Source organism: Pempheris klunzingeri, chromosome 7 (genome assembly GCF_042242105.1).
Source record: "Pempheris klunzingeri isolate RE-2024b chromosome 7, fPemKlu1.hap1, whole genome shotgun sequence".
NCBI lineage: Eukaryota > Metazoa > Chordata > Actinopteri > Acropomatiformes > Pempheridae > Pempheris > Pempheris klunzingeri.
The window spans coordinates 25,261,811-25,285,679 of record NC_092018.1 but is presented as its reverse complement, the minus strand read 5'-3'; the positions used below and the strand labels follow the sequence as shown (position 1 = coordinate 25,285,679).

At 42.1% G+C, this 23,869-nt stretch overlaps 1 protein-coding gene across 1 annotated transcript; it reads left to right on the top strand.

The window, feature by feature from the left end:
* Nucleotides 1-1,057: 1,057 nt before the first annotated feature.
* txnrd2.2 (thioredoxin reductase 2, tandem duplicate 2) lies at nt 1,058-23,494 on the top strand. The gene is made up of 17 exons (XM_070834258.1): nt 1,058-1,133; nt 1,637-1,702; nt 1,798-1,854; nt 1,973-2,117; nt 2,612-2,686; nt 3,926-4,004; nt 4,492-4,554; nt 4,794-4,864; nt 9,781-9,800; nt 10,155-10,246; nt 10,340-10,514; nt 16,324-16,460; nt 18,301-18,396; nt 18,775-18,867; nt 20,092-20,163; nt 20,481-20,578; nt 21,140-23,494. Exons 1-17 carry the CDS (start codon nt 1,058-1,060, stop codon nt 21,261-21,263), a joined length of 1,539 nt encoding a protein of 512 aa, XP_070690359.1. The 3' UTR covers nt 21,264-23,494.
* Nucleotides 23,495-23,869: the final 375 nt, after the last annotated feature.

Here is a 23,869-nt window from a genome sequence, read left to right as displayed (position 1 = left end):
CTTTTCCATTAAGACTCGAGGTCTAAAGCCATGATAGAAGCCCCGACAGGCTACAATGTTCATTACAGCCCACCCTAGAATTTTAAAGGGTCAGTTCACCCACATTACAAAATTGGAATTTCATTTTTGGGGCTTTCATTGACCAGTTTATACTGGAGCTACTTTTTTTTTTTTTTTACCAAGGAAATAGACCTTACAGAAAATGCTGACTGTGGCTTGTGCAGATTAATGCATATCTCAAAACCTTTACAAATAAACCAAAGCTATCCGCATGGAAGTTTACCACTAGAGGTAAGTGAGAAAATGCATCTTTTCAGAATGATCTCTGGAGGTATTGTGGGTGTGGGTTAAATAATCAACTTAGAAAATATGATGAAGCCATATGAGGTGGTGGGGTTGTGTCATAACCCCTCAGAGCCTCAGTAAAACAGATGTCCAGGATTCAAGGCTCGTTGTTGGAGAGCATCAGCACCACTGAACTATCTTGGAACAGGCCACCAAATGCACTCTCACTGCTGTCTGAATCTGTTGCTGCCTTATTTCTGTATTTTGGCATGACAGACTGAAGTGTATGATCGAAATAACTAGATTAACAAAACTGTATTTTCTGGAAAGTGTATTGAACTATCACAGTGCCTTTGTATCAAATTGTGAACATGTGATTTGGCATAATTGAAGGATCAATTAGCTTATTTGATTCTTTTCAACCACACTAGTCTATATTTGTACACTTGCTTTATATATTTACATTTAATATACATTACATGTAATATAAGGGAACAATGGGAAGTATTCTCATTACCAAGGTAACTGCTGTGTGTATGTTTCACATGTACAACATGGAGAATTTGCATAAACTCAGACTTCCCCCATTATATTAACTGAGATTAGATTTTTCAAATTAATATAAAACACATTATTTATGGGCACATTTTGTTCAATAACCTATTGGAGGAAAAAAGAGTCGGTTGTGTAAATGAGTAACGCACGAGTCATTTCTTCTCAGGCACTTCTCTAGGCACCACACACCCGGCCAAGGTCCTTTGATAACAACAACATGGCTGCCCTCTGTAGGGGCAGGCACCGGTGGAGGAGGACTAACTGTCTGCATGTTTTCACCAGAAACCTGACAGGTAGCAGTTTTTTGGTTCGAGTATTTTGTGTAGACACGGAGGGCGGAACAGGGTGAAGTTAACAGCCGCGAGCTTCGGTCGGAACACCGCTAGCTTACAAACCACTGTGATGTAACGTTACCTCTTGTGTAAGCTGCTGGTTATTTTTATCCTGTTAATTAATGTAAATGACTTTCACCTGGTGAAGTAAGAAGCAGACTAACGGTACACTTGATAACTGGGCTCCCTGGTTTTATGGGCCACGTTAACCTGGTTACTGCCCAGTTGTGTCCACAGCTGGACAAACAGACATGTCACAGGCATTACACAACTTTATGAAGCTGTGCTGATGAACTGCTGTTCGCTGTTGCACTGGTATGTTGATATATGAGAGATGATGATGATGATGATGATGATGATGATGATGAGGTGACGCAACATTAATGGGTTCATCACTGTACCATCATACCTTTTCACATCAACCCTACTGTGCCCACTGATCCTCCTCCTCTGTGCTCACACAGGGAAGTATGACTATGACCTGGTGGTTATTGGTGGTGGCTCAGGAGGCCTTGCCTGCTCCAAAGAAGGTGAGAGGAGTTTCTGAAAGTTCCTGTTACTCTGTGAAGTCTCTGCATGTAATAGTGTATCTTATAACACAGTGACTGTACATCCATACCTACAGCTGCACAGCTGGGGCAGAGGGTTGCTGTTTTAGATTATGTGGAGCCGTCTCTTAAAGGTAAAATACACACTTTTCTGAACCTGCTGTGCCAATTTATTACCAGAACACACAATTTGAAGTTTGAGGATGTAAAGCCACAGTTGGTAAGTCCCCTGAAAATGCTTTTTCCAAACAGGTACTAAGTGGGGTCTGGGTGGTACATGTGTTAATGTTGGTTGCATCCCTAAGAAGCTCATGCACCAGGCCGCTCTACTCGGCACTGCAGTGAAAGATGCCCAGAAGTACGGCTGGCAGATCTCAGGTCCAATCTGCCACGACTGGTAAGTCAATGGAAACCCTTCTATTTTTCTGGTTTGATCAGCTTACAGGAAAAGTATTAAGCAAAACAGATGAATGGTTGTTGATGAGCAGCTAAACGGTACCATCTGGTGGTGTAACTGAGTAGGACAAAGACATCGAAAATGAATTCTTTAGTGCATATGTGATTGATGCTATTACTTTTTAAAGGTACAAAAATAAGATTTCACTGTGTTAGTGATCACTGCATGTATTACATTTTGGGTGATCCTCTCCAAAAGTTATATTTCAAAATGCCAAAAGAAAAGTGCCAATACCAAAACTTTCAGTAGTGTGAAGAAACGAATTGGCTAAAATGAAAATGAATGTGGAAAGACATTATTATGCTTGTACACCAACACGCCCAGTGGCTCCTTGTGACCTCGGGCGCAGCTTGAGGCAGGTTTTCCTCTGTCAGTTTGGTGAGGAATGTGATGGACAGGTGTGTTTATAGTGTCACCTCTGCTGTGTTCTCCAGGGCCGCCATGGCAGACGCTGTTCAAAACCACGTCAGGTCTCTGAACTGGGGTCACAGAGTGCAGCTCCAGGACAAGTGAGTGACGCCTGCTCTGCTTGCTTTATTCAGACTTATTTATCTCAATGGTGATGTTTGATTTAATAATTGAATGTCTTCTAAAATCCTTAGGACCACGTACAATAAACACAATTTGTTGCCCGCCTATCACATCACTATCATCGCTGTCACTGTGTCATTGTTTACTTCATTTTCCATGATGAACTTGCATTTCATCCATGTTTATGGCTTGAAATATTGCTGAAGGCCGTACTGAAGGACTGAGAGTCAGCGGCCACAGGCTGATTGAGTAGCTGACCGGAGGGCAAACAGGTGTTAACCTCTGTGAACGTGCCCACGCTTAACCTTGGACTCAGCACATTAAACATTCTTCTAGTATGATTTAATTTCCTTATTAATTAACATGTAGTCTTGAGAGACTTTACTAACAGAGTTGTTAACCGCAGCGCAAAGCAGTGATTTCACACAAGTACATCAATTACAACTACGATAATAAGGGAGCACGAATGTTAAATGTTAAATTACTGTCCCATTTTTAATCAGTAATAATTAAGTTTGATTTTCATGCAGGCAATAATGTTCTATTGGTGTGGGTAGTAATTAACAGTTAATGCATGGATATATAAAATAGCAGCAGAGGGATTTGTGTGTGCAAGACTATCTTTGCTTTGTACATACTAGAATTAGCCAAGCTCATATTAGTTAACCAATTTGAAATGGTGGTTTCATCATCCATGTTGTACATTCATTGCCAATGTTATGTTGAATCTAAAATGAATTTAAATACATTTAAAACAATTTCAAAATCTGTTAAAAAAATAAGAATCCAACTAAATGAATAAATAGATAATCAAATAAATAAATAATGAATAAAATGCTTATTGTGCTGCCCCTGTAGACTAGAAATGTGGCTGTCAAATGTTTTTGGTTTGCTTCTTTTATCCAGATGCTCAGTTTGTATGATGCAGATCTGCATCCCCTCTCCTCCTGCTGGTAGAAAACAGAGAACATTACCACACACAAAACAAAGCCAGTAACGAACATTACACCACCTCTGTGTACTTTACAACTTGGCCCTGCCTCCTCTCTGTGCAGCTAAGTCATGGTTGTGTTGGTGTCTATTGAGGAAACCTTGCAGGACTTCCTTTGGGTTTCAGGGAGCAGACGGTGGGAATTAGCAGGAAACAAATGTGAGAAAGGATGAGCACATCTGATGCACCACCAGGAGCAACAAGCTGTTCATTCTCTGTTTTGCAGGAAGGTGAAGTATCTGAACATGAAAGGAAGCCTGGTGGATGAACACACTGTTAAAGCACTAACTAAAGCAGGGAAAGAGGTGGGCTGCTAATTCACATGGAGACATTTCATCATATATTCATTTAGTTTGATTTCAGTTATTTAGATTACAGTAAACATGTACTGTAAAATGTATGTACTTGTTCTTATGTCGCTGGTTTTATATCATACAAAAATCATGTGTGCTGTCATGTTTGCACACAGTTCCCTTATATACATATTTATAATCACTCCACTCTGCATTTTACTGTTTCCAGTTTTTTATTCTCTCAATAGTACAATTTAAGATTTGCATTTACATGATATGTTTCTTTCTGCTTCTTGATAAATTATTATATTCAAGTTCAAAATCAAAGGGATTCTTATCTATATGGACACCTTCACCTCTCCTGAGAGTGAGAGTGTTCCCACCATCACTGCAGTGCAGAATGCTGTGGAGACCCCCTGCTCTTATTTGACATGTCCTTGTTTTTTCGAAGGACATGAACAAAAGCAGTTATGTAGCATGTCTCTCCTCTCCCACATAGACCATCCTGACTGCCAAGAACATTGTGATCGCCACAGGTGGACGGCCCAAGTACCCCACAAACGTACGTAACATCGCTATCATCATTCCCCCAAGACGTCTCTCTGTTTCTCTGCCAGCATGTGATGTTCTGGTTGATTGGTTACCTGGTAGTCAAACAAATAAGAAAGAGATGCCCTACAGCAACAGTGGAGTCAAAACCACTAAAGTGTGCTGTGGAGGCCTCAGCAAACGAAGATGGCAGGTTTTAGAGAGCAAACTGTTTGTTGTGTTTGACATTACTGATAGATCTGTTACTGATAGATCCCTGGAGCGATGGAACACGGCATCACCAGTGACGACATCTTCTGGCTGAAAAAGTCGCCTGGGAAAACGTGAGAACACACTTCCTACACACACACACACACACACACACACACACACGTTACATTAGATTGCATTATTACACAGATATGAACTAGTCAGTGTCCTCTACAGCTGATTCATTGCTGTGACGATGGTCTTCATGCACTTTCAGCTATTCCACAAAAAGTCCAAGTCATTTTGCTGATTTCTTTTTTTTTTTGCATGAAATGAAAGGCAGTGAACATTAACACAAATATTTTGCTGCTGCTTTAGATCCAAGATGATAATGTCACCACTGAATGCACACATTATACATACAGAACTGCTGCCGTTGTCTCCTATACACCGAGCTACAATGGAAACAGAACCTCTAACCTCTGCAGTATTAATGCCTTGCTCTAACTCATCACGCTACCTTGCTTGTTGACATGACACATCCCACTGTCACGCACTGTAATCATTCATCAGTGACATGAAGTTTGTTTTTCTCCCTTCCTGTCAGCCTGTCTTCGCCTCATGATTCAGATTAGCATCGTGCATCCTGACCTTTACAGAACAAGCCCTTTAATCCAGCCATTTAGCCCCTGTCATCACCTGGTTAATTGGTCTTTCCCCGATGTTTCCTCTTGGCACCACGCACAGATGGTGACTAGTGGTTGTGGTATACCTGCGTTGTGGTTGTTGTTTGCTTCGTGGTGAAAGATAAGCGGAAATAGTTATTCCAATATTTGAGCTTCATAAGTTTTAGGCTGTCTGCACCTGGGGCATGGAGTTTTTAATTATATTCTTTTTTCCGTTTTGGCTTGTGATTCGTGCTTGTCTTTTTTGGCAGTGGGTATTCAGCAGTTAATTCATTTTTGGTGTTGTTTAAGAGCGTCAGTTTCTTCGTAATTTTAGTTCTAAAATGAGTGAATTTCCAGTGTTGTATGCTTCTAGTGATATCTGTTAATAGTAATATGTGTGCTATTCAGACTTTTGACCACTTGGTGGCAATACACAATCATTTATAGCCAACAAATCAGCATGAATGCACTGTAACCACTGTAGCATTCACCCAGTCAACAAAACACTTTTGTACATGAGACAGAATTATCCACTCAGAGAGAGCACTTGAGCACAGGAAGTCCTTTGATGTGAGAGTGTGATGGTTGGTGGGGTCGTCTACCTCCCCGCAGGCTGGAAAGGGTTAGCTGTGGGTCAGCATTAGCTTTAGCTGCCCCTATGAGGTACTGAAAAACACACACTAGCTGGATCCAGAGATGTTGTGCTGCCGAGCTGTCAGCTGTGCAGGTGAGGTCCGAGAGGCTCTTTCTCCAGGCGGGGCTCGTGTTGGAGGGGGTCCAGGCGACTGATGGCTGTCTAATGGGTCTTGGAGCATATACACACCTGTGTGACAGGCTCGGCCCTGGGGCCCAGAGCCGGCTGCCATCATCATGCTATCAGGAGAGAGCAGTGAGCACGTGCCAGCAGGACTGCAGTATGCAGTGTGAGGAGCTGACTCTGCGTTGTGCTTTATAGTGGACGAGGACAAAACTTCCCGGGTATATCTTTCAGCAGCTTATTGCAAAGCACCACAGATGGTTCCAGCATAACTTCCCAGCATTTGTACAGAAACCAAACATTCACAGGCTCTCTTCTGCACTCTGGGCCTGTGTAGTACCATGAGCAGCATGACAGAGTGCCACAGCAGCTGTCATGGTCTCAGCAGCACACAGCTCTGCCACACATACAGTGCTTAACAAATGTATTAGACCACCACCCAGTATAAGGTGTTTGCCTCCCCTGCCCTAAAAATATTGTTTTAATTTCTGTAATGGTTAACCCACCAGCATGTGCAAGCTCTTTAATCAAAATGATGTATTTGAAATGATGTAAAAGGAATCTGGAGTAGTGGAACTGATGGACTGGCCAAGTCAAAGTCCAGACTTGAATCCTGTCGAACAGATCTGGGATTTATTGAATTAAAAAATAGATCACACACACATTTAATCCAAAGCAAGTCTCTGGGAACAGCTAGGAACTATTTGGAGCTCAATAACAAAAGAGACGGTTGAAAAGTACATGAAAACAATCAGGGCCAAAGCAGGTCAAACTAAATATTACGATTTTTGGTTAAAATATGTGAATAAGGACTATTTAGTTGTTCCAGTTTGTTATTTGCCTAATAAATAATAATACAATGTTTACTTTGAAACAAGTTTTTGACAGATTTCTAAAATATTTGTGTTTTCTCGTTTTTATGACAGGTGGTCTGATACATTTGTTAAGCACTGTACCTCCCTCTTACTTGGCAGATTAATGCATCAAAATGAATTCCAGTCTGAAATGTAAAAATATGAGTACATTTACCTGACAATTACTGACAAAATAATTTAGTATCACACCAAAAGAAATGTGTAAAATATAAATCCTGTTAAATTCTCCTAGAAATATATTTGCTCTCATAAGAACATATTCAGAACTCTTCAGGAAGAGTAGAAAATAAAACAGCAGAAGTGTTTTTATGTACCTGTCAGTATGAAAGGATTTACAGGGACTTGCAATGTCCCGATCATAATGTAGTGCCATACATTGGTCTAGCAAATGCCTTTTATGAAAACCGTATACAGGTCAGTTAAGCATCTTCCAATTCAGATAAGTAACTGGATGTAACTAGATCATTGATCAGTGAATCACTTGCCTATCAGTGTTTGTCTTCTGAAAGCTTCATCAGTCCGACTGGTTCTTTTGTTTTTCTAGCAGTTGTGTCTGCCATGGTCTAAAAACAGGTTCAGAATCTTTTTTACTCAGATTACAATATTTAGGAATGACAATGTAAAAGTAGGTTCAGTGCAGCGATTTTTTTTCTTTATCTAAACATTCATGGACAGAATAAGTACATTAGTGATTGTGTTTAGGATTTAACAGTTAAAAAGTTGGTTTTAAGCTACCTCACTGTTGCATTGCCATGCGCTCCATGTAGCTTTGGCAAGACTAAAAACCAAAACAGTGACTCAAATATGTGTGGCCCATGGGACTTTGGGCAAACTGAAATGCCTTCAGGAATTCTAATTAATATTTAATAAAAATATCAAAGTTGGATCCACATCAAGCCTTTGCAGCAAAACCACCCACATTCTAGACAGATACAATATCCAGCTCTATTGTTTATCAGTGTTGGACCTTCTTAAGAAGTGCCCAAGGTTACCAGGCTCCCACAGACATCCCTCCTTGGGAGATGTGTGTTGCTTGAGCTCCCAGTGCTACAACTCCACCGACAGCAGCCAAACCTGAAGAATTTTATCATTTCTCTGTTTTCTTGCTTGGCTCCTTTTCTACTTTGTAACTGGGAGTGCAGTTTTGTATAAGACACTAACCCCACATGAACTAGGCAGACTCACTGTTTCTCACTCTCACAGTGACTCCCTTTATTAGACACATTTCTAGTTTTGACCTTGTTGTGCCTGTTATATTTTCTAGCATGGCAGTTTGTCCAGAACATGGACGAGAATCTAAGTAGGGAACCGGAAATAGATAAACGTGGTCCCTTCATTTTAAAATCTAATTGTTAAAGCAAGGTTGTCAGAAATAAAATCCTCCTTAGGCCACTTACAGTGTACTTATTGTAATATAATATAGGTATGTGCGGTACATAATCTGGACACAGTTATCACCCCCTTTGAATAAGGGGCTGGTTGTTTCACAACATGTGGTATGAAAACGGATGTATAAACACACACAGACACAGAAAACAAAGCTTTATGGGAAAAGACAGACAACAAAAATACACCACGAGCATAGTTGATTAGTTCCTTATTCCATTATTGATAGGCTATATTTCTACATCAAAAAGCACATTAACTAAATATGAAGTGTCCCCATATTTTTTGGAATGTCTGTGGTGGCCTACTGTAATTTTTCCATGTGCAGGCAGCTTGAGAGGATATTCAGCCGTTGATATCTCAGATATCTCAGCTGGTGTCTCAGATATTTTTTTCCACTGAAGAACAGAACAGTATTTTGTCTGTAGGATACAACGACGAATGGATGAACTTTTTCATTCTATGCTTCTGTTTATCATCCCTGCCAGCATGTCCCCTAAATGTCACCATTGTTGAAGGGGGTCAGAAGGGTTGTAAAGGATCTATAGCATCATCTTTTAGATGAAAAATGAAGCAGCTCTACAGACTCCAGACCAGTCTATAATGTGAAGGAAGAAAGGCTATGGGGAAGGAGACAGTTTCTCAGCGATGAAAGTGCTGATTCAAGCTGAAGCTCTCTGCCTAATCTCATTTAAGCCACTTCACAATATGTGCTAAGTGCAGCTGTGCATTACACAGACAGAGAAAATGGGCACCGTGGCTTTAAGTGGTTAGTGTTAGCATGGACAAGGGCAGGATGTGCCGCAGGCAGCCCGAGCTGTCAGGTGGAGCAGACCTAAAGGAAGTAGGTCTGTGTTGGAGGGGTAAAAACAAGGGAAAGAAGGGCCTCATCCATGCGGCTGACGGGCATCACTCAGCTGGCTGATATGTGGACTTGAGCCCTGAACATGGCACACCCAGTCTGCAGGGATTAGACTAAATGCTGGAAATTAGCCTTCCTCAGCGGCACAGATCTCAGTGCTGTATTAGAAGTGTGATTCACCTGGACCACACACACACATACATCAACTAACACTGACAAGTGCATATGCACACACACACACACACACACACACACACACACACACACACACACAGCTTTTACTGTCCCCATTTTCTACATTTTCTTCACACCTCTTCACCTCCCTCTGAGGTTATGACGTTTTGTAATTCATCACCTCTCTAATTCTAGGATTTAAAGTAAACATTTTCAACTTTGGACTTGCTTTATTTTGTTTGGCCAAAGTGTGCTGCACATATGATGAAATGTATTTGTATTGTATTATTAGTTGGGCTAAGAGCTTCTCTTTATTTGTGTTTTGCAGGCTCGTGGTTGGAGCCAGCTGTATCCTTTGTCTGCCAGAGAGCTTGTAGATGGAGCCACTGTATGAAGTCTTCTGGTATCAGTAGAGAAATAGTGAAGTTATTAACTTGGATAAAAAAGTAGCATTGGTGTATTACTGAATAACTCATGGCACTGGTTTTTATCGAGACCCTTCAGATAAGTTTTTAGCCATAGTAACAACAAACATTGTGACATTTGTCCAGTTCTAGTTTAACCATCTTGTTTAAATGAGATGATTTCCCCTTCTTTTTAAGCTACCTTCTTGTTGTGCAAGAGTGTCAGTCTTTATCTGTTATGGCCACACACCAGGGGCTACTGTACATACAAATCAAGAATCCTCAACCTGGTGCTCAGATGTGGCTCTAGAGTGTGCTGGGTTCCTCACCGGCATCGGCTTGGACACCACAGTGATGGTTCGCAGCGTCGCCCTCCGGGGGTTCGATCAGGTATTGCTCCCTGAACTACGGTCTGCGTATCCTGCACATCATGGCGGTGATCTTTGTCACGTTTGAAGGTGATATTCTCTTCTCCTCATGCAGCAAATGGCAGGTCTAGTGACAGATTACATGGAGGCTTATGGGACCAAGTTTGCATGGAAGTGTGTCCCAAAGACAGTGGACAAACTCTCTTCAGGAGCCCTGCAAGTGACCTGGACTAACACACACACAGGCAAAGAGCACAAGGACACCTACAACTCTGTGTTATGGGCAGTCGGTGAGTCTGTGTGTGTGTGTGTGTCGCTGTGTGTGGAGCTCATCTTGGAATCAGTTCACTTAAGTCTTAAAAAAACTGAATTCATGTGATAATGAAGTATGAAATATTTAAGTTATATGCTTTAGGAACAGGTCAGAGGGTCGGGTTTAAATAGAGACCAACACCCTTGAAGTAGTATCAGAATTACTTTAATAATCCCCAGGGGGAAATTGCTTCACACCAAAAAATTTGACAGTAGGGGCTCATTGTGCCGCTCATGAGTAGAGGAACTGCCAAAGTTTTAGTTAAGTCAGACAGTCACACATGTTTGTGACGCAAGTCAGAAAAATTAGGCCCTTAAGACTTGACTTGTACTTGACTGTTTGAATATATATTTGAATATCAAGTTTCGGTCTGATAAAATCCAGGACTGATTAGAAAATAGATAAGACAGTGTAAGAGCTTTCATAACAACATTGAATATTACACTGTTAACATAGCTTTGAAAGGAAGATGTTAAAATCTGTGTGTGTGACTTGCAACTGACTTGATATGCTTAATACTTGTCACATACAATTGACTCAACTTGTCTTGGACATAGATATTAAAATGCCTGAATTAAGACTATTTCTGCTTTGCAAATGTGTTAAAATGATAGTGAGTGGATCAGTTCACAACACTGTACAATACAGTCATTTCTTATGCTAACTTCTTATCTTATGTTGCAAAGCCTCTCATCTCCCATGCTGGTTCCCATGTCCCTGATATAAAACACTGGTATGGCTGTTCTCTCTGCCACTATCCATCCATTGTCATCATCAATAGAGTGCAGTGTCAGCAGATAGCAGAGGAATCAAGGCTGAAAACAAAGTAATAAAGCGTGAGTGATGCGAATGGCCAGGGGAAGTGTTAATCACCCACCGCTGGCTCTCTGGTTGCAGGGGGGCAGGACAGGACATGGCAGGATGCACCCAGGCACAGGGTCATCACGTTCCCCTCTTTGTTCTCCATCTCTGGGCCTTCCTGCCCATGCCAGCGCTGCGGAAAGCAGCTCCGCATCTGTCACTGCCACCCCTGCCCGCAGCCCTCTGCCTGCCATTACCACCAGCGCTCCTCCTCCTCTTTCTCATCCACCCATTCCCTATTCAACCGTTTCACTTCTCCCTTTCCACCAGCAGTCTGAGTAACAATGGAGGGAACATCCGTCAGGACCACTGCCACCAGTTTGTTTGTGTTGAGTGGTTTCTGAGACACGGCAGCACTTCTCATAGTCTGACTTCCAGGCTTTTCCAGTGGCGCCTTCACCACGCTGTCTCTTTATGTGAGTGCTGAGGGAGGAAGAGAGGGGAGAGGGTCCTCTCTTGCTCTGTGCGTGTGACAGCGACAAGGATGTGTGTGACCCTGCTGCCTGATGACGTTTGTTCTTCCCTCCTGTGTCTCAGTTCCCAAATTGTCTCAGTGTGACACTGCTGGTGAGAAAGACATTTGCACTGAGTGCATGTATCAGTGGGTATTCTGACATGCATGAAATGCTGCACCCCTTATGTTTCCTACATTCATTAGTGTGAGGTCTCACCCAGACTTAGCCAAGCATTTGACATTTTGGTACGTAGCAAAACATTCAGATTATTTTTCGATGCCAGTCCACAGTGCACAAAACTATCAAGTATTTTAGCCTGATTTAGTCTTTTTCACACTACATTTAACATTAAATGCAGAAAATTATTTGTTAGTTTTTGCTGTTTTTAGTTTGTCCAACAGCACCACCAGCTTAATCCTCACAACTTTAAGTTCCGTTATCTTATATCAAACAGTGTTGCATATCAAAAGGGTTTCCTGAAATAGACATAACACCAGCAGTGAAGTTCTTATGCTAGTGATACTAGCTAAAACCTTGTGAACACCCAGCCATATCCATGACAGCTTTTGTTCCCATACAGTTTAGTGAGAACCAGTAACAATGTGGCCTCTGCTCTTTGATGTATGCACGCAGGAGTTATGAGTACAAGGCCACTTCCCTTTACTGTGACCTTACACTAGGGGCCAGGCAGGGTCCCAGGCCTCAGTGGAGTTATTAAAGGCCGGAGGGGACCGGGGGACAGTATCACCACTGTCTGCCACATCCTTCTGCACAGCCCTGTCTCCCTCCACCTTTCCCCTGCTCCTTCCTGGCCTCATGGCCGCTCCCCTGTCCAGGTGTGCCCGCAGAAATACACCAGGAAACACAGCATTTCCACACTTCCTGTCTGCATGCAGACAGTGGGCACATTAGTCTTCCTTCTCACTGCGCTTTACAGTATTCAAGGATGCCCATTTTTTTTAAAAAGTCGTTTTCCTGTGTCAGTTTCATAGGTTACTGATAACATCTCTGAAATTTGCTCTTCTTTCTCTCTTTCTGTCTGGGTTCACCAACACTAAAGTGGTGTGCAATTGAAAAATAGCATTTGAAGAGACCATAAATAGACTGGTATATTATTCCTGTTCTAGAGATGTTTTTGGGTTACTGTGAGACACCGAATGTCAGCTCAAATACTGTAGCAGTGTCAGCATTCAAAACCAAATAATGGTTGAACACAATTCAGTATTCCTATTTCTACCTTTCTGAGCATTTTCATTATCATGCCGTAGCATAGAAATGAAAGTTTTCATTCAGTTTTATCTATAAAGATAAGATAAGATGAACTTTATTCATCCCGAAGGAAATAATTTTGCCAGAATACAAATACAAAAATGAGAGCAGTATACACAATTACAAAAAGGAGCATTGTCACTTTCCCGTTTGAGTGTACATCCATGCACAGTTACACACTCGCTCCATGAGCCTGTGTGAGCTGATCTTGCTTAGTTTTAATAACAATAAAATGTCAAAGTATGTGTAACGTAATAAAAATATGCATCAGTAAATAAGCAATTGGTTAGTGTTCCAAGAAAACACTTCTTAATGTATTATTTAGTTTAATGGTCAAAAACTCAGCTAATCTGCTTCATCAGGACCATGTGGGCACGGCTTGATCTGATTGGATGGACTGGTTGCACACATCTCATTTGTGATGCTAAAACTCACCAAGCTGTCTGTAGAATTAATGCATTGCTATGACATTTCCCATCCCTTTGATATCTTTTATTATGCACAGACGCTACTTTTTTTTTCTACAGCTAATGAACTCCTTATCGATTTGCATCTTAAAATCTTTCTTGGCCTGAAATTGAACACACACACACACTGCTCTGCCTTTAGTCTTTGTTCATTTGATTGATCAGATAAGCCTCCAGCTCTCATTCCAACTTGTGGAGGGCTGTTGTGGCTAATTAGCCTAGCAGTCAAGAGGTTTCCTCTTAATGTCACAACAGGCTTTGTTCAGATTGGCCTGTGTGTGTGTGTGTGTGTGTGTTTGTATTTGTGTGTGTTCCAGCTCCAACCAAGCCTCTTATCAGCCAGTTCACTGTTTTTGTGTCCTCGCCATACAATGGAGCTGTGGTCACTGCTACAGTACAGCAGTGATTGGAGCTCCAGACAGGAAAGCCAAATATGTAAGAGAAAGTCTATACTTCCCAGTCAGATCCTACCGATATGGGTTTTTGTCAGGCAGAGTGATATTTTTGAAGTAACTGATGCTGAAATTCAATATTTTCAAAGCAGAAAATATGGAGTACTTAATGTTTCAGCTGCAGAAATGGATTCTTGACAGGGAGGAAAAGCCTCAACAGGACTTAGATGATTCCAGGACACAGACGGCAGTGAAACACTTAATTTAGCCTTTAGAAGTTATATATGTATACACAAATAGTTTAGGACACACAATAATGTGCTTGTCAGCAAGTGTTTATCAGTGTATTTGTAATCAATAATGACTTCTTTGAAGCAACTGTAAGTAAGTGTAAGTGGTGTGTGAAGGTAAAATGCATTGTTAGTTACCATAGCTGTATCATATATGTTTAGACACGTGAACACATCACTCACATCTTCAAGATCTTAGAGTTCTTTATGGCAGTGTCCCCCACCGCTCATCCAGTCTACGGGGGTGTTGTTGTGGATATACTCCTGCTTTTGAATACAGAATGGACTCAACAATAGATATTGGAAAATTCACTTCCATTGCAAAACACACACTTCAGCTAACTATGAATAGTTAAATTCACTAGAAATGATGCCTGTTAGAGAATGTCACGTATATGCAGACCATTCCAGTGTTGTGGACATAGAGGACAAGAAAATATTTAGAAGTCGTGCTTTAGGGAATTGGTCATGACTGCCTAACTTCCCCTCTCTCCTGCATCTCCGTGCTGTCCATCGCCTTCAACCACCCATGCTGTGTACTAGACTGGTCCCTGTAGCCCCCCTGGTCTGAGAAGAGGGGGGAGGACGTTGTTCTTTGGCTCCAGCCAGGAAAAAGGGTCTTGGGGGTTTGTTATTTTTGCTGTCCGATAGCATCTACATGGGTAGCTCAGGGCTGGGTGTTTATTATGCTAAGCAGGCAGGTTGTGAGGAGCTATGGAGAGGATGGGGGAGCCAGTGGTCCATGCACTATCGCCATAGAGACGCAGTGTCGACAGCATCAGTCAGCTGTCCCCCAGGAAGTGCCAGAAATCGCACCTTGGGGTGTCCCAGGGGCTGATGGGATACCAATTCCCAGCTGCTCATCAGTTTCTCTCTCTCTCTGTCTATCTGTCTGTCTTTCTATTTGTGTCAGTCTGTCTCTGTCTCTCTGTCTCTCTCTCTCTCTGTCTCTCTGTCTCTCTCTCTCTCTCTCTTTGCTGGCCAGATGTTGTTTTCTAAATTAGGAATACTAAATTTGATACTGGTGTTTTTATGATTTGACCTGGTAATAGTTGATTAGTAAATGCTTGTTTTATCCAAATTCAACAGTCCAAACTCCCCATCCATTTAATTTATAATGATATAAAACAGTAAAGCAGTGAATCCTCACTTTTTAGAGACTAGTACCAGCAAATGTTTTTGCTATTTTTAGCCACATTGCATGGCTCTAGTAATGGCAATGACAGTCCATCACTTTGGTTCAGCATCACAACTATTGGATGGATTTCAGTGAAAATGTGCTACAGGCATTCAGTGACTTATTCCTGAAGCTACCACTATGATGTTGACAGTTTTGAGGAAAATATCTTGGAAACTATTGGATGGATTGCAGTGAAATTTGCCCCCCAGATATTCGAAAGCATAAATTCTAATGATTTTGATGATCCCCTGATTCTCATTCAGTGCCGTCATTAACTCAAGGTGTCAACTTGTCCAATGTTTGTGCTAGTGACCATAACCATTACTCCTGCTAAGCATCAGCTGCTAACATGGCTGTAGACTCTTACTCTTGTTGCTTGATAAATGACATCAATTAATTTATGATCAGAATTGCTGGCTGTCATTTCACCGATACTTAGCTTGTTGTGTTTTGTCATCAGGGCAGAAAAGAGCCTCTCATTGAAGACAGTCTGATGAAACAGTTCTTTACTGTCAGGTAATTCCTGAAGGTAGGTAGGGAGTTCAGGAGGCTTCATCACAGATTGTCACCCATGAAGGTGAATCAGGGAACCTTTCTGTTTTAGTGCGTCCTCACTCTTAGTGCTCTTAATGCTACTGTAAGTGTTAGGACCACTGCACAGACACCCTCCCTCTTTGCAGAATCTACTAGACTTTTGTGAACGTCTTTAGTTTTTCTGTTTTGGTTAGGCAGTGGTGGCATGTGCCATTAAACCTCAGCAGAATGTGTTGTGAACTGTACAGAGAGCCTCTCTCTCCTCTTCCACACCTCTCTGTCTCTCCAGAGTTGTAATCAGATATTCTCCTTGTGTTGTTTCCTTCCATTGGCTTCAGGCAGAGCCCCTGAAACCAAAGCCCTGGGCCTGGATAAGCTCGATGTGCAACTCAACAAGGAGACGGGGAAAATAGTTGTGGGCGCTGACGAATCCACCTCGGTGCCAAATATCTACGCTTTCGGTGACATTGGCGAGGTATTCAACACTAGATGGTAAAACACTCAACATCATTGAAACACAGTTTAGACTGTAGAAATCAACGTTGCGCTCAAGTTGCTGTAAGTCCACACCCACCACAGACTCTGTAAGTGCTTTACATAGTTTGAGCAGCTGGCCCACAGGAAGTGGGAATTAAGCTCTAACACATATGAGCTCTGGAGAATCTGTGCAGTACCATGACAGAAAAGACAGAAATTTGCAAGTCATTAATTGATTAGAATAAATTGTACTAAGCAAGACACTTGAGTCAGATGTGTAATGAATAAATGTTATACTCAACTTAATTCAGATAGGTAGACAGAATGTTGCATGTCTTCCTCTCGTTCTCACCCATTTCCAAAGGGCCACAGGTCGGTGGCTGCGTCAAGGCCTAAGCTTTAATGGTACACACTATACCAAGTGAGCCGCCGCTGTATCCGTTGTCATGCTTCTTTTGAAAGAGTATATCCATTTCTTTACATTTGTGTTAAATGTAAAGATAAAGACAAAGTACAAACTGCAAAACTAACCCCACTGCTATATGTTTAAAGCTTAACAATAATTGTAAAGTCAACCATTTTATTCCTTTTCTTTTCTTCTGGCCTTATTCAAACCCAAAAGTGGTAACACATGCCTTTGCCACAAATGAAAAATGATCTTTGCACAGTTGATGAAAGTGACAAAATATAAAAAGAATTTGCATTGTTACTACACCAAATAATGATCATAATCTTAAAGGTAAGGCATGAACTTGTGCACACATGTAGGACATATTATCCACCAGCGGGAGTAGTGAAGCTACTCTACCCATCCTTCACATAATCTCTGGCCTTGCCCCTCTTTGCTCAAAGCTAAACCAGCCATGTTAATACTAGTTGTACCTGCTGCATGCGATGCAGTGTTGTTTTTTTCACCGTGACCAGCTGCGTGCTTCCTTCCTGCCTCCCAGGCCTAATGACACACACACACACACACACACACACACACACACACACACACACACACACACACACACTCTTTTTGACTGACAGGTTGCTTTGATGAGTCTTGCTTCACCCCAATCTGTCTGTCAGCTTTTCACAGCAGCACGGACGCTTTTTTAGTCTTCCCTTTTTCAAGGGCTGATATCTCAATTTGCTCAGTGCTTTGTTTTTAGTTTTTTTTTTTTCCCATCTCAGAAAAGAGTGCCAAGAAATGCATCATAATGACGAATGACAGTTACTGGAATAGCAGAGCACACATCCACATACATGTAGAGGTGTAGGAGATGTTTTGGACAACAGGATGTGCGGTGGTAATTTAACAGGTTTAAGTCATGCCTTTAGAATTGCCCCGCAGCCCTACTGTTTCCTGCAGCACTCTGCTGTGTGTCTAAGACTATGTATTTGTCTGTTTTGGCAGACATCATGAGCAATAAAGCAGGAATTTTGTTAAGTTTGTTAGATGATTTAAATATTATATACTTGCCACTTTCATCAGTCACTGTCTCATGGTCCACCTTGTCCGTGTGTTGGTAATTACACTATTTCAGCATGGAGTGTTGATTTTTATATATATATATATAATATATATATGTGTGTGTGTGTGTGTGTGTGTGTGTGTGTGTGTGTATATATATATATGTGTGTGTATATATGTATATATATATGTGTGTGTGTGTGTGTGTGTGTTTTAAATAGAAACGGATGAGCAAATGGTTTTAAACTTCAGGCTTCTGTTACTTATAGCAAAGAAAACACATTTTTTAAATGATTTGCAGCCTCAAGAACTACACATAGATCTTATGTGCTTAGTTTCAGTGTGTCTGTAACTCAGATTCCATTGTCTCTTGTTTTAGGGTCGTCCTGAATTAACCCCAGCAGCCATAAAAGCAGGAAAGCTTCTTGCTCGCAGACTTGCCGGTCACAGCACTGAGCTGATGAACTATAGAAACGTAAAATGCACACACACACACACACACACACACACACACACACACACACACACACACACACAGAGTCAGAACCTAATAATTTCCTGAAGTGTGCTGTGGTTGGAGCCAGGTTGAAATCAGCATACTAGAATTTTCCAAAATGTCACTATTCTTCATCATCCTGTGTATCTTATGTATTATCATACTCTATAGTTACATTCAACTCGGTTTATTGCAGTGATGAGTATCTTTATATTCACATACTAATATTTGTTTAAAATACATTTGGAGCTCCATCCATGGTGTTGAAATGCAAAACAAAAACTTACTCAGAAAGCTTCAGAAATTAATGTATTAATTAGCTAATTGTTTGAAGGTGTGTGTGTGTTTGTGTGTCAGGTGGCCACCACAGTGTTCACCCCTCTTGAGTACGGCTGTGTGGGTCTATCTGAGGAGGAGGCTGAGAAGAGGCATGGAGAAGACAGCATAGAGGTGAAACAAATGTGGTAGACATGATGGTGTAATGCTATATATATCTATCTATCTCTGTCTATCTCTGTCTATCTCTGTCTATCTCTATCTATCTATCTCTCTATCTATATTTTGTGTTTAAAATACATTAGAAATGTTTTTTTTTTTTTTGCATTTTTGCAATATAAATTTACTCCAGTTTTTAACATTGTACCAAAACCCAGTGGTAATAAAGAAATACGTCAAGAAAGCTGTAGACTCCACAATTGTGACTTTAACTTTCTTGTATTATGATTTTTGATAAATGAATAATTGACTAAATGGCTACATGCCACACATGCACAAAGAAAGTTACACAGGCAGTGTTAGCAGTTTGTTACTGCCATCAACCTGCATGAAAACCACAATGTCCCATAACCCCTAAACAAACATTGACACACGCATACAATGCAACAGCAAGCAGCACTGCATTTTCCGTGCATGCGTACGTGAGCAGAGTGCCAGATGCTAGCCAACACCTGCACGGGGCGGCCGATAAACGGTTTAGCCGGCGAGGTGGGGCTGCTCGCTGTGAGTGACAGGCGAGCAGGAGGCCTGATTGAGGTGTGTATGGGGTGATGACAGGCGCGCTGAGATCTGAGGAGGAGCTGCAGCACCGGCCCCCGACAGCTGCACGGACCTCACAACTTGTGTCGGCACGTTCGCCCATAGAATAAAACATAGCACACACACATTTTCAATGAGTCAGTCACTATCATGAGTGAGCATAGATATTTTTGTTCTGGTTTTATCCATCATGTTTGATTTGGTGCTCAGACATTGTTGGACAGAGACGGTCAATAAATCAGAGCGTGGTCATAATTACACAACATACAGTGTGGAAGGACCCATGACCTGATTCTCGATTGAATGCATTATTGTGTCTCCAGCTATTGTAAAAGGAAAAAGTATCTCCAGCATTAAAGGGCTTTTACTTTGCTCATAAAACTAATTGTCTCATTAGTCGTACTTCAGTGCATTTTTTGTTTACTGTCCAGATATTCTTTTAGTTGCTATTTTCAGAATAAGGTGCATCACTTTGCACTAGAAGAGATTGTTCTCACTGCTGGAAACTCCTTCACAGTTTTTGTTTGCACATTAGTAAGCTCTGCTGGTTAAACTGCTCTCATTTGAGGACCACTATAATACATTCAACATCATTTCTCCTGCTGATTTGATTTGACCTCTGTGTTTATGCCTGTGCAGGTCTACCACGCTTTCTACAAGCCTCTGGAATTCACTGTCCCAGAGCGCGACGCCAGCCAGTGTTACTTAAAGGTAGGGTTAAACTGTGGGGATTTAAACGTATTTTGGGGCAGACTTTTGTTTGCATTTTATATTTGTAATCTACTTCTATGTATTTGTATGAGAGACACTACTTGTGCATGCGTATAACTGAAGGACATTGAGGGGCGTCCTGCAGCACGCTGGTCGGGTTCAGCCTGCTGTTCAAAGGACATGTTGAGAGGGACTGACAGAATGGTGGAGGTTTGACAGCTAAAGCCAAAAGCAGACGAGGAGGCAACGATATAAATGTAGGATACACAACACGTACAAACAATTCCTTGGCTTAAATTTTCTTTCTACCTTCTTAGGTGATATGTGAGCGGGGTGGAGACCAGAAAATCCTGGGTCTGCACTTCACTGGTCCAAATGCTGGAGAAGTCACACAGGGCTTTGCTTTGGGCTTCCAGTAAGTTTCATAAATCTACGTTTTTATTGACTTTGCTGCATTTGTGTCCTATGTAACAACTATCCAAAGGTTTACAGTATTGAGTCTTTTAACTCTCTCAAACTTACTTTTGTAGGAGTAGACTGTCCCTGATTTTCTTACAGTAGACCTGTGTGTGTGTGTGTGTGTGTGTGTGTGTGTGTGTGTGTGTGTGTGTGTGTGTGTGTGTGTGTGTGTGTGTGTGTGTGTGTGTGTGTGTGTGTGTAACACTAGACTATCTGGTAGTTTTACCAAGAATACTTGAATGAATATCTTAAATATGATCCTAATCTGTAAATTAGAACAAATAACTCCTGATTCAGAAGGCATTGTGTAATCAGGGGATTGCCTTAATGAAACTATCACAGAGACAATTTAAAACTGGCTCCTTTCTCAGGTTCCCAGCAGACACAAGCTTTTGTTTCAAAATAAGATACAGGCCATATGGAGGACAAACTGATTAGAAGGGTAGTAGATAACTTGTCATACAGTTGTCATGAGAGAGTGTGGAATAACTTCTCTGTGTGTTCGTATGTATCTCAGGTGTGGAGCAACATATTCCCACTTGTTGCAGACAGTAGGCATCCACCCAACCTGCGCAGAGGAGGTGATGAAGGTCAACATCACAAAGCGCTCTGGCTTGGATGCCACAGTCACCGGCTGCTGAGGTTAAGCACCTCGGTGTCTGAACACCAGTGAGCACACCGGGTCCCTCTGTGACGGTAGAAAGAATTTAGCCTGGCTTTATCCTGCTCTTTCTCCTTGTCCCTCTCCTTCAAACTGGCCCCATCTGGGATTTTGCTGCTCCTCCTATGTGACAGGGTCCCTTCATAGGCCAGTCATGCAGGTCATCACTGGCTGCACAGGCTAGTGTCACTGACATGTCATGTGATAACCAAGGCTATGATTAGCCCATATGCAAGCATGTTGTGAGTTTATGCTCTAAAAGCACAGGGCTTTAGATCAGGTTAGTGAGAGCCCTGGCTGCAGAGCGAGCGTCCTTTAAATAAACAGGCTCATCAATCAGGATTAAGACCTGCGCTCAGGGTTTTGTTGAAATGGTACGAGAACCGTGGACGGAGCCCTAACATTTTTCTGAATATATATTCTGCAAATATTGTTGTTTCTCTGGCTGTACTTCCTGTCCATTAGTCTTGGAGGTGACACATACCATACACCCCCACAACCCCCCCACCCATGACACTGATGGATGGCCCCAGGGCCGTCGCCGCAGCGACACCACCCCATTTCCCATGGACACACACAAACAGTCGGTGGGCCGCCTGTCAGTCAGCCAGCTAAGACCTGGCCAGGGAGCCCCGGCTTGTTTAGGGCCCAGCAGACCTTCCTTTTCCTCCCATGCCCTCCGTCCGATGCATGAAAGAATACAGTGAGAAACGTGCTGTCGAAAGCTGTGCGGATACCACAGCCCAGGCACTGGGCAACTCTACCTATTGATAAGGCTGCTGTGAGAGCTCTGCTACAACTGCACTACTCTGCCTCACCCAAAGGTGGCACTATTGCCCTCCAATTCTCCCCTTTTTCTGAGCTAAGAATTGGAAGACAGGATAAAGTAGTCACTGGATAAAACATAAGCCTGAATACATTTAGGTTTCACATTTAATCCTTTTAATCCCTATAAAAGATATGTGCTTTTGGATGGTGTTTGGAAGCAAACTGGCCTTAGTGGTGCCAAACTGATAAGGGCTATCTGTTGTGTATTTACATGGATGGCAGGTTAGGCCTAAACAGTCATCACCCTCCCAGATAAGGGAAGTTGTTTATACCAACAAAGCAGTAATAGACCCCCGCAGTTTGCCAGAGTGCTCAAATGTTCAAGTGCTAGATGTACAGGACATCTTGGGTTTATTAAGCAGGGGAGCGAGGAGGAGGACTGTCAATAAAGTGGGATGCTACAGAAATGGGGAGACCTAAGAGGAGCCTGCTGGGTGTAGTTTATTTTTATTTGAAGTCTAATCTGCCCAGTCTGATTAATGATTTTGATGAGGGGAGTGACAGTGCCAGGAGATGGAGAGAGGAAAAGGAGAGAGAGAGGTACCAGGTTTACTTGGGCCTGGGCCAGAGGAGAGAGAGCTGAGTTTCAGCCCTGTTAGGGAGGGAAGGGGGATTCCTGTGTGCTCTGTTCAGGGCCGAGGTGCTGACTGAAGGACCCTGACCTCCGCTCAGCAGGAACAGCTTGACTCTATCACTCGGAGCACAGAGGGCTCACATGCTGCAGCGCTGCACGGCATGGGCCTGGGGGGCTCAGGGTGGGGGGGGGGATGGGATGGTTAGAGGACAGACAGAACCAACCGACCAGCCAACCAACACAACAGTGAGCGGTAGCGGTGTGTTTGCCCAGGGTAATTGAGTCTATGTTCCTGTGCTTAACGAGCCACTTCAGAGACCTCAGGGTGGGCCCAAGGCAACGTGAGGGAAGTTATTGAGGCCATCAGTGTAACTGTAATGTCTGTTTGCTTTTTACCCTCTACTTCCCCTCTGCCTTCTCTCAGCCGCTCTATTAGTATTATTATTATTATTATTATGATTTTATACACAGTTTAGCGGCTCATGCACAAAATGAAATAGTCATAGTATTCTGAATATCTGTTGATTGTTGTGAATCAGTCACTCCAGGCCCAAGACTTGACCAGTTAGCCTCAGCTGTGCCCCTCGGGGGGGGTCAGGGTTCAACTTTCAGGTCGGCCAGCTAATGATGACCTGCGCTAAAACCCAAAACTGGGGAGTGCAGGCCTGATGTCACCTGGCCACCAACTTTAGTAATTGTAAATAGAGAGTTGCAATTTTCCATTAAAGCTTTGTTATACATAATTTATATGAAAAGTAATAACACACTGGAACATGCAGTGTCGCCATTAAAGTAATGATGCTCACTGATTGAGTGCTCTGTGTTGTGCATAAATGACTGCATGGTCACTTGCATCTGTATTGGATTCTCATGTGCATGAATGTGTACACGTACACATAAGTATAAAGAACGTTTGTGTGAGGAGTTCCACTTTTCAGTGGGCTGTGTTCATTTTGCAGATATAAAATATATATGCTTACTTAAAGGAGCCAAAACTGATGAAGACAAAAAGTAAAAGTAAAAATATTCCAAATCCAAATAAATAAATCGAAATTATAGATAGAATTGTTGGGAAAGCACTGCGTTACAAAACAAGATCAGAGAACCACTGACAGTGTCAATGTAATAATGCCCCTCTGTGGATCTGCACAGGTTTATCTCTAAATATTCTACATGGCTCAGTC

Excerpts from the sequence above, each read along its gene's own strand:
- txnrd2.2 (XM_070834258.1), top strand. The coding sequence starts at position 1,058 with ATGGCTGCCCTCTGTAGGGGCAGGCACCGGTGGAGGAGGACTAACTGT. Across the intron at positions 1,855-1,972 it reads TGTGGAGCCGTCTCTTAAAG|GTACTAAGTGGGGTCTGGGT; the intron begins GTAAAATACACA and ends TTTTCCAAACAG. Across the intron at positions 10,247-10,339 it reads CCCTCCGGGGGTTCGATCAG|CAAATGGCAGGTCTAGTGAC; the intron begins GTATTGCTCCCT and ends CTCCTCATGCAG.